The 15,045-nt window shown below is 39.9% G+C and overlaps 1 protein-coding gene across 2 annotated transcripts in view; it reads right to left on the reverse strand.

Moving 5' to 3' along the window:
• Nucleotides 1-15,045, reverse strand: part of LOC6048878 (dynein light chain 1, cytoplasmic) — a 73,105-nt gene extending 58,060 nt beyond the window's left edge. Inside the window, exons 1-2 of one of the 2 annotated variants that reach the window (XM_038259336.1) lie at nt 14,362-15,045; nt 2,576-2,807 (exon numbers count right to left, since the gene is read on the reverse strand). In XM_038259336.1, the coding sequence (XP_038115264.1) occupies nt 2,576-2,631 (56 nt within the window). In that variant the 5' untranslated portion in view covers nt 2,632-2,807; nt 14,362-15,045. Of the gene's footprint in view, nt 1-1,972; nt 2,308-2,575; nt 2,808-14,361 lie in introns of those variants that run through there. The other variant, XM_038259337.1, reaches the window with a different exon arrangement.

The following is a 15,045-nucleotide window of genomic DNA, read 5'->3' on the forward strand; positions in this document are numbered from 1 at the left end:
CTCTTAAGACACTGATGGCTCCTAGCTAGGAATTAAACCTAGACACAGCGTCGAGGCCCGCTTCGCATGGCAAAAATGTTGGCTGGGGGGAAGTGATATTATCACGAAATTTTATTTTAAAGCCAACATTGCTAACGGCGTCGAGGTCCTTACTCATGCCCAAGGAACTCGCAAACTTGTTTGCGGATTTGGATTTAAAAGTCCTTTTTTGAATTTTTGAGTTAAAGCAATTTTTAGGTTTAACTTTCACAAATCAAAAATTGTCTCTTTTAATTTTTTAAATAGTGTCCATCTATGTATTCATCTCTAATAAAAAATATACTTGAAAAATTGAGAGAACTCTCTACTTTCTAAGACATTTTTTTAAATTTTCTCAACTTTTTGAAAATCTAAAAATTTTTCAAATATTTGAAAATAATATTTTTGAATTTTCAAAATACCGACTCACAAGTTCATTTTAAGCGCTTTTGTATAATATGTCATAATTTTCAAAATCTGAAAATACAGGCAACAAGAAAAAAAAGTCAAGACGAAGTTTGTTCAGGATTTATTAAATTTATGCCAACCTAGGTCAAGCAAAACAATATGAATGGGCCAATAATGTCGAAGTGATAACAAAGAGTCTATCCTGCTCACATCAGTTGATGTTTACGTTATAAGGCTAGTAAGGAGATCGGAGGGAAAGGGGTCGAGAAACAGCTTTACGAACAGCAGAACAAACAATAGGGAGCGTTTTCTTGGGGCTTTTCTTCACCCTCTCTGGCTTGCTTTTGCTGCCGCTGCATCCCATTTGAATTTTTCTTGACCGATTCCTTCCGAAGTGCATACACCGCTATATAAACGAACAGAATAGACTCTTCGTTTACACTTCGACATTAGCCCAATTACATTTGTCTCCATGCCATAATTACAAACAACACACCAAACCAAGCCTACTCCGGTGGAATCGCTGGCAGCGGTTGGACTCGCAATCCAAAGGTCGTCAGTTCAAACACTGGGGTGGAAGGTTCCTTGGAGTAAAACGAGTTTTGGGTGCTCTCCCCATTCAAGCCTTCGGACTCCTAGGTTCGAGCAGAAACTTGCAATAGAGACCACAAAAGACCCGGGGGTCGTTAATGTGGATGGTTTGACTTTGAGGTTTGTTATGTGGTTCATCAATCGAATCAATTCTTGCGGCAAGCATATCTATTTGTCTGTGGTCATATGTCCCTCCAAAAAATGTTGATTCTTCTCACACCAAAATCTAAAAATTTCAACTAATGTCAAGTGTTACCAACTTCACGAGAACCTTCCACAACAACTGATCCAACTGGACCATCAAACATCAACCATCCGCGGACCAACAGCGGAGAAATGAAATCGACCCAGCAAGCACAACGCAACTCTCTAGCCTAGGACCGGGCCACAAGTCGGAGTGGCAAAAGAAGAGCAACGCAGCACCCAATTATGCCGGGAATGACCTTGAATAGTCGCTGGGGGGAACCCTGGTCCAACGGTGCTCTCTCCAGGGGGTTTTACTTTGGGATCTGTGATAATCCTTGGATTTGCTCTTTTAAGCAGGTTGAAGTAAGAAGGTAAGGTTTGATTTTAAATACGCAAAGGTCAATAAGTTCTACGAGAATTTCAGAATTCAAATGTAAATCAAAGAAAATACAACAGAAAGTAGATTGATTTTGTTAAATCAATAATTTCAGCTTCTAATTTGTGTTCAATTATATAGACTTATGACGAAAACAAATTAAATTGATGTCGAATTTGAACATGAATTTCAAGAAGGTAAAAAAATTTACCTTTTTCCAAAATAATTTAGAGAAAAATCGAATGTTTGAAAGAAAAGTCCACAACAGTTCCAGAAATTTCGATTTTTTGACTCAGTTCGAAGAAAACTTTCAGTCAGCAAAAAAGATGAAACGAATCATTACAGGACCTTCCCGGAATCGATCCGCCACCGAACCGGAAGCGGCGCGCTTACCTGGCGTGTGCTACTGCTGCCTTCTTCTACCGGAACCTAATCCGTGAACGGAATCCTCTACCAAGCTCTTGGTCGCGAATATCCTTCGCAAATTTGCACCGTTTTTATAATCACCCAATTCGAGACACTTCCGGCCCGACGTTCGTCAATCCGCGATCAATATCCGGAGTAGAATCCGTGTCACACACCGGGGGGGAGAGGCGAAAAGTAAAATTCGTGTCACTAACGCGCGCCGCAAGGACTGCTTTGCTCCGAAACTCGTTCAACTTTGATCTTCTTCGCGCGGCAGCGGTGTGTGTGCCGAAGCTTGGCCCTGGTGAGTGGCCGTTTCTAGCAGGCGGTTTCTAGCGGTCGAATGTCGCGTGCGAAAATTGTTGACAGGACGCGCGCACCGCGCCAGCAAAACAAACGGGAACGGGCCGAAAGTGGAACGAGAGTGACAAGAGCCCGCGCGGGTTCGGGCCGAACTGGTCGAATGACGTGCGATGTGACGGGTTGGAAGTTGCGCAACTTTGCGGTGTGACGCGACATAAAGTATGGTTTCAAATCGACCGTTGGACTTGAACTAAATCTGCAATGTTAAGAACACGAAGCAAAACCTACCAGCGAATTTTGATCTTGATGTGCTCGGAAAAGGTGGCCTTTACCGTTTGGCTCATGAATTCATCCTATGGAGCCTGTTGCTGCTTCGATACTCGGGGCGCAGGCTCGGTGTGGGTGGCAGCGCTGGCTGGCTGATGGCAATGATTGATGGCGACGAATTCTAACGTGGCAGTTTTGTTGTAGCGGCAGTTCTATTGTGACGGCGGCAGAGTTGTTGCATTGGCGAAATTGACTAGGAGAGAAAAAAAAATGAAATCTGAATTGACGTTTACTCAATCATTTGATTAGGATTTGTTGTGGAATCCTGATAAATTTGATTGTTTTTACTTGTCAGAAAATCGTTTTGCAGGATTTACAGAGAATCCAAATTCGCAAAATTCGGAACGACTGACAGCTATCAAAAGCTTGAAACCACGTGTTCGGAAACTAGTTTTGCCAGTTGAGTTCTTTTTAATTCGAATACGTTCGAATTAGCGGGTATTCGAATCAGCGGGCATTCGAAGTAGCGAAATTCGAATTAACGAATCCGTTCTGTACGTACAAAAAACAGATCACTGTACCTTTGAAAAAAAAAACTCGAAATATTATGACTAAAATAGTATTAAGGGGTTACATACATGTAAATCGGCAAACATGTCAGAGGTGGGTTTGAGCACACACTTAAACTTTTTTGAAATCTGTTTTCAGGGCATTAAAATATTACTTTTCATCTATTAACATAACAAATTTGAAGACATTTGGTTGTAGCTTTGCCGAGATATAGCTATTTGAAGTTAGCAGTTGAGCAATTCTCTACCAAAACCGGAAATGGATTTTATTTGTATTTTTTGATTTGGCTCAAACTTTGTGGGGGCCTTCCCTATGACCAAAGAAGCCATTTTGCATCATTAGTTTGTCCATATAAATTTCCATACAAATTTGGCAGCTGTTCATACAAAAATGGTACGTAAATATTCGAAAATCTGTAACTTTTGAAGGAATTTTTCGATCAATTTGGTGTCTTCGGCAAAGTTGTAGGTATTGTTAAGGACTATTTAGAAAAAAATAGGTACACGGAAAAAAAAAATTCCCGATTTTTTATTAACTTTTTCACAAAACTCAAATTCCCAAAATACGTATTTTTGATTTTCGAGATTTTTGATATGTTTTAGGGACAAAATCCGCAACTTTTGAGCTATAGAGAAACATGGTCAAAATCTGCCGCCGAGTTATGATTTTGAAAAACTGGTGATTTTGGAAAAATCGAAATTTCATACATAAAATTTTTGACCTCATTTTTATGCAAAATTGAATTTGCAATCGAAAATTACTTTACAGATTTTTTGATAAAGGGCCCCGTTTTCAAGATATAGCCACCGAAAGTTTGATTTCAGCGAAATATTTGCAGTTTTTCGATTTTTAAAAATAGTGACCATGAGTGACCATCTCTAAAAATATTTTTTTTGAAAAGTTCAGAAAATTTGCTATAAAATTGTCTAAGAGACATCGAAGATTGGACCCTCGGTTGTTGAGATACAGCGGCTTAAAGAAAAAGAAACACGAAAATTGAAGTTTTCTAAGTCTCACCCAAACAGCCCACGATTTTCTAATGACGATATCTCAGCAATTAATGGTTCAATTTTCAATGTTAATACATGAAACATTCGTGAAATTTTCCGATCTTTTCGAAAAAAATATTTTGAAAAAAATTAAATCAAGACTAACATTTCAAATGGGCATAATATTCAATGTTTGGCCCTTTTAAAATGTTAGTCTTGATTTATTTTTTTTTTTCAAAATATTTTTTTCGAAAAGATCGGAAAATTTCACGAATGTTTCATGTATTAACATTGAAAATTGAACCATTAGTTGCTGAGATATCGTCATTAGAAAATCGTGGGCTGTTTGGGTGAGACTTAGAAAACTTCAATTTTCGTGTTTCTTTTTCTTTAAGCCGCTGTATCTCAACAACCGAGGATCCAATCTTCGGTGTCTCTTAGACAATTTTATAGCAAATTTTCTGAACTTTTCAAAAAAAATATTTTTAGAAGTGGTCACTCATGGTCACTATTTTTAAAAATCGAAAAACTGCAAATATTTCGCTGAAATCAAACTTTCGGTGGCTATATCTTGAAAACGGGGCCCTTTATCAAAAAATCTGTAAAGTAATTTTCGATTGCAAATTCAATTTTGCATAAAAATGAGGTCAAAAAATTTATGTATGAAATTTCGATTTTTCCAAAATCACCAGTTTTTCAAAAATCATAACTCGGCGGCAGATTTTGACCATGTTTCTCTATAGCTCAAAAGTTGCGGATTTTTGTCCCCTAAAACATATCAAAAATCTCGAAAATAAAAATACGTATTTTGGGAATTTGAGTTTTTGAAAAAGTTAATAAAAAATCGGGAAATTTTTTTCCGTGTACCTATTTTTTCTAAATAGTCCTTAACAATACCTACAACTTTGCCGAAGACACCAAATTGATCAAAAATTCCTTCAAAAGTTACAGATTTTCGAATATTTCGTACATTGCTGCCAAATTTGTATGGAAATTTATATGGACAAACTAATGATGCAAAATGGCTTCTTTGGTCATAGGGAAGGCCCCCACAAAGTTTGAGCCAAATCAAAAAATATAAAAAATAAAAATGGTCGAAATCGGCCGGTTTTGTAGAGAATTGCTCAGTTTCAAAAAACGGGTGCCACCGTGGGTGCCACGATATCTGAACATTGCTTCAACCAAATCGGCTCAAAATTTTGGTGAAGACTCGTTAAACCGGTCTCGTGTGCATGACGAAGGCCGATTTTCAAAAAGTTTATTTTTAAAAAAGATAAAAATATTTTTCTGTTTTTCATATAAAAAATCGCCAGTTTTTGATTTTTGTGTTTTTTGAAAATTCCAAATTTCAAAATCGGGCTTCGTCATGCACAAGGAATATGTCTTGGGAGTCTTCACCCAAAATTTCAGCTAATTTGGTCCGTCCCATCTCGAGATATCGTGGCACCCGTAAATTAACTTGGTGTTCAGAGAAAAAACGCTCAGAAAGTTAGACAGTTTGCTTTGCGCATGGCAAAACTCTGAGCTTAAATCGTCTCTAACTCAGTTAAATCATGAAATACCTTCATGAAACTTTCAAACACTTCTGAAAATCATCTTTTTTTTTTTTTTTTTTTTTCCTTAAAACTGGTTTTTTTATTTAGCACACATAAAATTGCCTAGCTACAACATTGTTTGTATCTTTTATATACAATACTAGTAGTAACTAGAGTGGAAGAACCTTAGGCATTGGTTGGTTTCAACAAATGTTAAGGTGTTTTTGAAATTGTATGTTAACGGCAGTTTTGTTATTCCACCTTATTTCCCTAACATTTTTCTGAAAACAATATAAACTTGGGTTTTTGAAATGGTAAATGTTGTAACTAATTGCTTCTGAAACTAACCATAATGCCGCCTTTTTCTGATAATTCATCTTTGTGATACCGTGATACAATATTTCTTCTGGCGAGTTTAGTTTTAGTTTGAAACGATTCTTAATAATACCTTCTACCCAATTCCAAATCACTCCTGATTGGAGACAGTTTTTGATTCTGTGCACATTAGTATCTGGATTGTTACATAGATCACAGTTCCTATTACTCACCAGGTTAGTGTAGTTAAACAATTTAACTTTGTTGGAAATTACATCATTAAATGTAAGATACAATGTTGAGCGCGCGTTTGTACTTAGAAAATTCTGGTTTATGTTTTCCCATATGCACTCCCATTCAAAGTTTGGATATTTTGCTTCTACTTTTGGTTTTGTGTTCAGTTCTTCAATCAATTTCCAATACAACGTGCGATTATTATCTGGGATTTGATCATATTCACGTTTTGCTCTGCTAATCCAATTTCTGCTGTTTACTGTTAACCAACTCGCATTTTCATACTGCAGCATGAAATGATCGATTTTTCTACCAGATTTATAAACTAGGTTTCTGATAAACAAGGCTTTACACTGGCTTTCTGGATCAATTAACTTAAGCCCCCCTTTAGCATAGTCTAAATACAATTGATTGCGACCAACTTTGAAAATGTGTGATTTCCACAGAAAGTAACCAGAGATTTTTTTAATTTGAGCTAAATGTTTGTTAGAGGGAGTTAGTACGTGTGAAATATACCAGAGTTTGGATAGCAAGTATGTGTTAAGCACAAACACTCGTTCAAGTAAGCACAATTTCCTTGCACCGTGCACTCTGCAGGCTTGTGTGAATATTCGAATTAGCAAATCGTAATTAACTTGGACCATGTCCTTCCACCTATCTTTAACTATAAGTCCTAAAATTTTTAGTTCTGATCTTTCTGGGATTCTTTGTGGTCCTATTTTACAGTTGTTTAGCCTTAAAAAGGCGGATTTCTTAGAATTTAGGGTAATACCGGCTGCTGTAGAAAACTGGGAGACTAGGAACATAACTAAATCAAACTCTTCGTCGTTTCTTACCAGAATCGTCAGATCGTCAGCATATGCAGATACCTTGAAGAAGGTATTGTTGATCATCATTCCCACGAGATTATCGTGTAGTCGTCTAATGAGTGGCTCCAGGTAGAGCGAGAAAAGCAGCATCGACAGGGGGCATCCCTGTCGCACCGACCGTGCAATCTTGAAGGATGCTGTCAGGAATCCGTTCACCAGCACTTGGGAGGAGGCGTTCCGGTAGAGCTGCTTTAACAATGCTATGAACTGCCCCGAAACTTGAAAACGTTCCAAGGTTTGCCACAGCATGTCATGGTCCACAGAGTCAAAGGCTTTCTCCAAGTCGAGGCTGAGCAGCGCGAACTTGACTCTTTTCGTTTCTTCAGCCCTTGCGATGATTGTCCTTAGACGATCCAGATTGTCCACACAGGATTGGTTGTGAACGCCAGCAGTCTGGCCATCGCCCAGCAGCAGATGCATGCAGGTGGAGAGCCTAGCAGCCAAAATTTTAGTCAAAATCTTGTAGTCCGTGTTCAGGAGGCTGATTGGTCGGTAATTGGAAAGGTCCGACTTATTCCCTGTTTTCGGTATCAACGTGATAACACCGCTAGAGAAGTTTTCTTGCAGCGGCACGCGTCCCGCAATGGCACCGTTGTACAGCTTGAGGAGGTCGTCCTTCAGCTCATCGAAATGTTGCTCGTAAAACTCGTAGGTGAGGCCATCTGGTCCAGGTGCTTTTTTTTTTGCTTGACCTCTGGATAATCGTTTTTAATTCATCTGCTTCAACCGCAGCGATCAGCTTGTCATTGGCCTCTCGTGGAAGAGATTTCGAGACATGGTCCAGAACAGCGTGGCTAGGCGAGAGTCCTTGCCGTTTCGCAAAGGTTTTCTTGAAGTGGTCGTATACGACTTGCTTGTTATTGCCCGACTCAGGTGATACTTCCAGTAACGGAGAGTTAAATCCTCTTTTTACGATCTTCGACATCTGGTACATGCTTAACCGCTCGCTTTCGAGCAGTGTTGCTGGCTGGTGACGATTCCGATAACTAGCGAGACGGCTGTGTTCGGCGTCTACAAGCTTTGTTTTGGCGACTTCGATTTCATCTTGCACATTTTCACCTTCGGCTTGTTTCTCCGTCAGCTCCTCCAGCCGCTTGTGAAACCGTGCTTTCCTCGCGCTGTTCGTTTGATTGAACTGGACAGCTTTTCCCTTGTAGAAATGCTTGACTTTGTTCTTGAAATCATATGACCACCATTCCGAAAAGCTGTTCGTGTACTTCCTGCGCTGTTTGAGCTCAACTAGAGCTTCCCGGAAGCCCGCTGTTGTTTCGGGATCCCTTAGAAGGTAATCGTTGATTTTCCAGTAACCTCTTCCTACCGCTGGCGTGGCATCGTCCCGAACGATCGTGTACGTTGCTAGGATTGCGTGGTGGTCTGAGAAAGCGACAGGTAGAGTTTCGAACTTCGTAATCCGTCCAGCGAGGGTTTTGTCGGTGTACATCCGGTCCAGCCTAGACGCCGACTCGCCTCTGTGAAAGGTGAACCGACGACCGGGTAGTCCCACGTCTCTCAGTTGGTAACCGCTCACAAGGGCTTGGAGAGCCTGAGAGAGGGGTTTGTTTTTGCTCTTACAATCATCCGCTTCGAGAATGCAGTTGTGGTCACCTCCGAGGAGAACGTGGCGAGTTTTAGGTTTATCCATGTGTGCAATGATACGATCTTCGTAAAGATCTTCACGTTCCGCCTTGGCTTGAGATCCCGAATGTCCATAGACATTGATAACATTAATGCTATCAAAGGCAATTGAGGTGATTCGTCCGTTCGGGTCCATCAGCGTCTCATCGAAGGGTAGGGTTTTTCGAATGAGAATCGCCGTACCAACATTGGTGCTACTTCGGTTGACCACAGCATGGTGGGTGGGGATGAAAGAGAAGTTACTGAAAGCAACTTCCTGCAACAGGGCCACGTCTACGTCATGGCGGATTACAAAGTCCTTTAACAGGTATTTTTTGGCCTCAATCGAAATTGCATTCAGATTGATGCTGCAGACTTTTCTGACAAAATTCATTTTGAATCTTGGAAATAGGGTTGGTTTAGGGTGTCGTTGGTTTTAGGTGAGATTTGCGTGATTTTTGGTTTAGCTTACTTCGTCTTGGATCTGCCTCCACTCCCACCGCCTGGCTTGTTGTCCTGCTTAGTTGAGTCTGCGGCAATCGCCTCCAGCGCTCCTGCCAATTTCTTCGACTTCGACTTCGAGCCCTTGACCTTGGTGAAGCCATCGGTGTCAACTTCATTCGCCGACTCATCGCTTGAAGTCAGCACACGTTTGGCTGTCCCTTCCGTCTCGATACCCTCCATCACGAACTGCGGCGTAATGTACTCGACTTCGTAGTGTAACCCTTCTTCGAGCGACCTCTCTGGACTTGCACCCGCAGATTCGAGCTGGATGTCATCCGGATCCCCTCCGTGCTGCTGTAGAGCGGCCTCCATCGGCGCCGGCAGTGTCGGAGCGTCAGCGAGCTGTTGAATGCTTTCAACGCCGACCAACTTCTTGGATGAGACCAGGGTTGTCATGTTCAACACGATCGGGCTCGTGCTGTCATTCCCTTTATACCCCTGCTTGCCTTCGCTGTCCTTGACGGCGTCGGAGTACAGTGTTCCTTGACCTCCCTGCGGCGTCACCGGCTCCACGATGAGCTCGACGGTCCGCTGATACCCCCCGGGAGTTTGCGGTTCCACGATGTCCATCTGCGGTGTTTCCAGATCCTGGTGCTTCTTTTTGCTTTGCGGGCAGTCAACCTTCAGGTGACCTTCCTTCTTGCACTGGAAGCACTTCTGCTTCAGACCATCATAGTAAATCCGCCCCTTGCGGTTGAGGAAATACAGAGCAGCTGGGATCTCCTTTTTGACGTCCATGTATACTCCACGGATTCCGGTATACAAGTCGAGCTCTAGTTCCGCCGGGAACTTTTCTCGAACGGTGCGCTTGACGACTCCGTACTTCCCCAGCACCAGAGCGATGTCAATGTCCGGAACCTCCGGAGGAAGGTCGAACACCCGAACGTAGCGTTGGCACCCTCCCATTACTCCCATACGTACTTCCACAGTGCTTCCGTTCGAATACTGGAACAGGTGACATTCTGGGTTCTGGAGAAGGGCGTCCTTCATGGCACGTTCTGATTTGAACTTGATGCAGAAGCACCGTTCGTCCGAGATTTTGTAGCTGGTTTCCATAGTCTCCCTGTCTGCATCAAGAGCCTTGATGAAACGTGCCATTTCCACGAGCGACGGGTTGCTTGCCCCTTGCGGGAATCGGAACACCAACGTGTTCCTAATCATTCCGTCGGCCATAATCCGTCCGCTGGTTCGATACCCGGACGCTAAAGACAATGGGCTGCGTAAAACAGCAGAACAAAGGCTTGCTACACAATAGATGTGTCCGCGTTTTGTGTGCTCCGCGTATTGAAAAACACGACTAATCGCTCTGAGATCGGAGCGTAAACTCATATAAGTTGATTTAATAAATTTTCTGTAATATGAAATTTTGTGATTTTCTACATGTATGTAACCCCTTAATGTGTAACTGCACGCAGAAAAATGTTTTGTAATATCAGCCTGTACGAGGTTTGAATCAACAATTTTTTTGTTGAATATAATCAACAAAAAAAAAAAATGCATTGAAACAAACCTTGATTTTCTCAATTCCACAAAAGTCTTTTGTTGTTTTGAAAAAGCTGCGTTGACGTTTAGCGTTGATTCAACAAAAATCATAATTTTCAAATCAACAAAACGTTTTGTTGATTCAAATATGCCTTATTTTTCTGCGTGTGTTGATTTGAAATGGCATAAATCCAAAAAGAAATGCAACAGAACACATGCAACATAAACGTTAAAGAATGTTGCGTTATTCCTGACTGTATGATCACGGTGTGGCTGATACAAGCTTAGATAAATAAAAAATACAGCAAATGTATTGAATTTAACTGTTTACTAGGGTTTTTTTTAGAGTTTTTTTGTTTTTGAAAAAGTTCAAAAAAAATTGTTTTGCTTTTTAGGTGTTTTTGAGTGTTTCAAAGCAAAAAAATAAAATTTTGTTTATTGAAACTTTTCAAAAACACTTCCAGACACAGGCTCCAGAAGTCTATGTCACACAACAAAATATTATACATTCAGCACATGACAGTTCATTCAACTAATGTTATGTTTAATACTCGGAAAAATGGTTTAAACACTTCCGTGGTCTAAATTTACATTTCAGAAAACGACTGGAAATCACAATCGTTTAAATAATGTATAATAATAATGTTTGATATAATATTATTGGAAATCACAACAAAAAATACTCATAAGGCTGAATCTCAAAACGCAGAATCTTAAAATTGAAAGTACGGAATTAATTTTTTAGTCCAAATTATGTGAAGAGAGGGAAAGCTAGGGAAAAGCCTTGAAAATAAAGCAGAAAATTTCAATTCTACAAAAATGTAAAAAATATAAATTCAACAAAACAAATGTTGAAAAATGAAAACTTAAATTCAATAAAAATATGGAACGTGATAAAAATTTAAATTCAGAAATTAAAAAAAAAACCGAGCCGATTCGTTATACTAAAATCCGCTACTCTAACTTCTGCTTATTTGAACGTATTCAAAATGAAAAGTACTGAATCCAAAGAGTATTTCTGAAGTTTTTTTTTTAATAGGACCAATAAACCAAATTTTCAACCGGAGCGTTTGGTATGGTATGTCCACGCATCCTTCCTCCCCTGTTGATTCTGAGAAATGTGATCCGTTCTCAGAATCCTCTCTGTGGTAAGCACAACGCAGTAGGGCTGGCCGCTTTAATTTTTGTAATACATTTTCGGTTGTTCTCGAATCTACTGCAATTATTAATAATGACAAGAAAAGTGCTTGGGGCGTAATCTTATCACAAGACTTTCCAGCATGCTGTCATCGGACTGGCTGCTTTCGTGTTAGATTAGATTAGAAAGGACCAATAAACCAAATTTTCTGTTTTTGCTTTTTGGGTGTTATATAACCCCTTACTCAAGGCGGTTTCAAAAACACCCAAAAAGCAAAAAAAGTGGAAATTTGGTTTATTAGACCTTTTAAAAAAAAACTCCACATCTAAATTCTCTCTGCTCGAACGCTTGCTAAAAAGTCTAAGTTGAGTTGTCAAACTAATGTTTACATTTCAACCTTTTTGTTAGCCGATTTCCGTAATCTGATTCGCAATTTCTAATGCAGTTTTATTCGAATTAACAAATCCACGCTGTATTAAAAAAAGGAAATTCCAGCAAATTAAAACGTTTTCATTTCAGATATTCAAAACTACAAATCTAGAGATTTTTTTTAAAGTCATATAAGCTTTTGTGTTTCATATGTTTATAGGGCCTTTAAAAAAAACTCTAGTTATTTACAAAATTGTATAATTCCAAATTTAAAAAAAAATGTATTACGCAGAAATTCTAAAAGTTTTAAAAACTAGAAATTGGGAAATACAAATTTCTATATCTCTGGAAGGCATCATTCCTGATCGGCCATTCGGCGGCCATGTTTGTTTGAAAAAAAAACATTCAAATCTCGATTCAGAATGTTTCAATCGAAAATTGTTTTTATTGTGTTGTTTGTAGAAGCATTTTACATGTCGTGATTATTTTTTCATTTCAGTTTACTATTTCTGAACCCTGAATTCAGAGCCATCCTTGACCGTCATTGCCCCAAGAATGAAGGACACCTTCTACGACCTTATGATGGCGGCTCTTGAGAACTTAAAATTTAGAGAATTATAAAAATTGAGACACAGTAAATATAACAATTAATATTTTTATAATTTGAATCCCAGAATTAAAAAAAATAATTTGAAATTTACGATTATTTGTTTTTCATCTAAGCCGTTGCAAATATTTTTCAAAGTTTATGTCAAACAACTGTTGGAATATTGTCATTTTCTGTTCTCTGTTGGCCAGCAAGGTCTAGGACAAGGTCCAGGATGCTAACTTAAGGAGGTATTAGACTACACTGAAACCCCGATGGTTTAACACCAACTGTTGTCAAACGAACGTGGTCACTTTTTTGTTTGACTCCCCTTTTACACTGAGTTCACACACACTACCAAACATTTGTTGTGATAGTGTGCGTGAGCGCCGTGTGAAAAGTGACAGTTCGTCACTTGTCACTTGTACAAACTTAAAAAATGTAAAACGAAAAAGTCTGCATTTGTTTGCAGACACGTCAACCTACATACATTTTGCTTTGATTGCGAGTTTGGCAAACTGTCAAACACGAAAAAGTGCTAGTTTAATATCACCTTTAGAAAGTATTTTTTCGACTGTGTTTATGCATGTATTCAAACATTGACTGAACTGAACGTAATATTAAAGCTTTAATTACCAACTGAATTGTCTACATTGCGGCGCCTTTTGCCCTCTATAAGCGCCATTACCTATGCACCAAATACCAAATCACTCTCTGGGGAAAGTGGTTGCGGATTGAAAATTAGATCACAGTATATGACTTTTTTGCAAATCTTTTGGAAAAAATCGTGGTTAAATCGACAAATTTTTGTTTTGAATATTAAATATGATTTCTATACAACAAGAGCAAAATTTGCCACAGCATAACTTCAGACGTCTACTGGTCGCAACATTATATTGGTTTTCACTGTTGCCAAACATAGAAAACAGTCAAAAAGAGTAGAACATCTTCTTCGAACGGTTTATTGCACCGGAATGTGTCCATCAAACGTCACTTGCTGTCTTGACTCTTCTATTATAATATTATTTTCATGACACGCGAATCTTACCCTTATTCGGCATATTTTTCGTTCGCGCTAGTTTTAAAGACGACTTTTTCGAAAGGTTGCACCAATTTAGTCAATTTTTAAAATCATCACAAGCAATTTATTACCGGCTTGCCGCATTGAAGTAACACAAGCAAACGCACACATACAAAACGAGCCAAAGTTCATTGTTTAGTCTACATTGAGGCGAAGCCCAAAAATAGCTCGCTCGCTTACAGGCGCTTGAAAAAAAGAGCAAAAAATATGTCGTCGTGTCTGCGCTAAGCATAGTGGAGCAAAGACTTTGAAAACCACACGAAACGAATACGGCAGCAATAAATTTTATGCCATCGAAAATTATACGCCAGATAGAAACGACTTGCCTTTCTGGTAGTTGGCTGACATTCAAGAAGCGCCAGGAGTCATGCAACCTATCTGTACGATGCGAATAGTCTACCATTGGCAAAGCGCCGGAATTTGTGCAATCTACATGACTTCAAGTGGTGTTCAAAATACGACAATGCAACAATATACAACGGTTTTTGTTTTGCGAATGCTGAAAGCGTTTCAAAACTTACCCTCGAGTCCTGAACGGCGTGATGCGCACCTATCCAGCGTGGTTCTCTAGCATTTAACACGACCGGCAGGAGCCTTCAGCCTGACAGTGGCACGCACACACCTTCGACCTCCTATCGCGAAACTCCGAAATCACGAAACAGCTGAACGGCAAGGACGAATCCAACGGTCCCGATTAACAACCAGCACGGTCATCGAAGGAATCAAGAAAGAGCGACTTCTCACCACCAACAGCCAAACATGCTATCGAAAATCTAGCGCGCCGAAATGTATGCAATACTGCTCTTGCTCTCGTCGTGCGTACGATTGCACGCAAACAGGCGTAAATTTTGCGCTCCCTCTCTTGGGAGATTTTGCAAAACAGAAGGTTTTCCTTCACTCACGTGCTGCGACCACTTCTATAATTCTTGGTTCACTTCTCGTCTTTTCACGGCCACCGTCTCCTTGGCCCGTTCTTGAATCCCATCGATTGCGATTCTTTATTGTGCACAACAAATCGCCTGAAGTTATACTCAAGACTGTTGCAAACCCCGTTCTTCGCTGTTCACTGTCGAAACGTAAATCTCCTAAGCTTTCGCACCTTCACCAGGCAAAACTCCACCAAAATCCGAAATTTCACTCGCAAAAGTGCACCAACTCCGCAGATCGGGACGAGATTTTAAAACTGCGAAATCATCACCACCGCG

This window comes from Culex quinquefasciatus, chromosome 3 (assembly GCF_015732765.1).
Source record: "Culex quinquefasciatus strain JHB chromosome 3, VPISU_Cqui_1.0_pri_paternal, whole genome shotgun sequence".
Classification (NCBI taxonomy): Eukaryota; Metazoa; Arthropoda; class Insecta; order Diptera; family Culicidae; genus Culex; species Culex quinquefasciatus.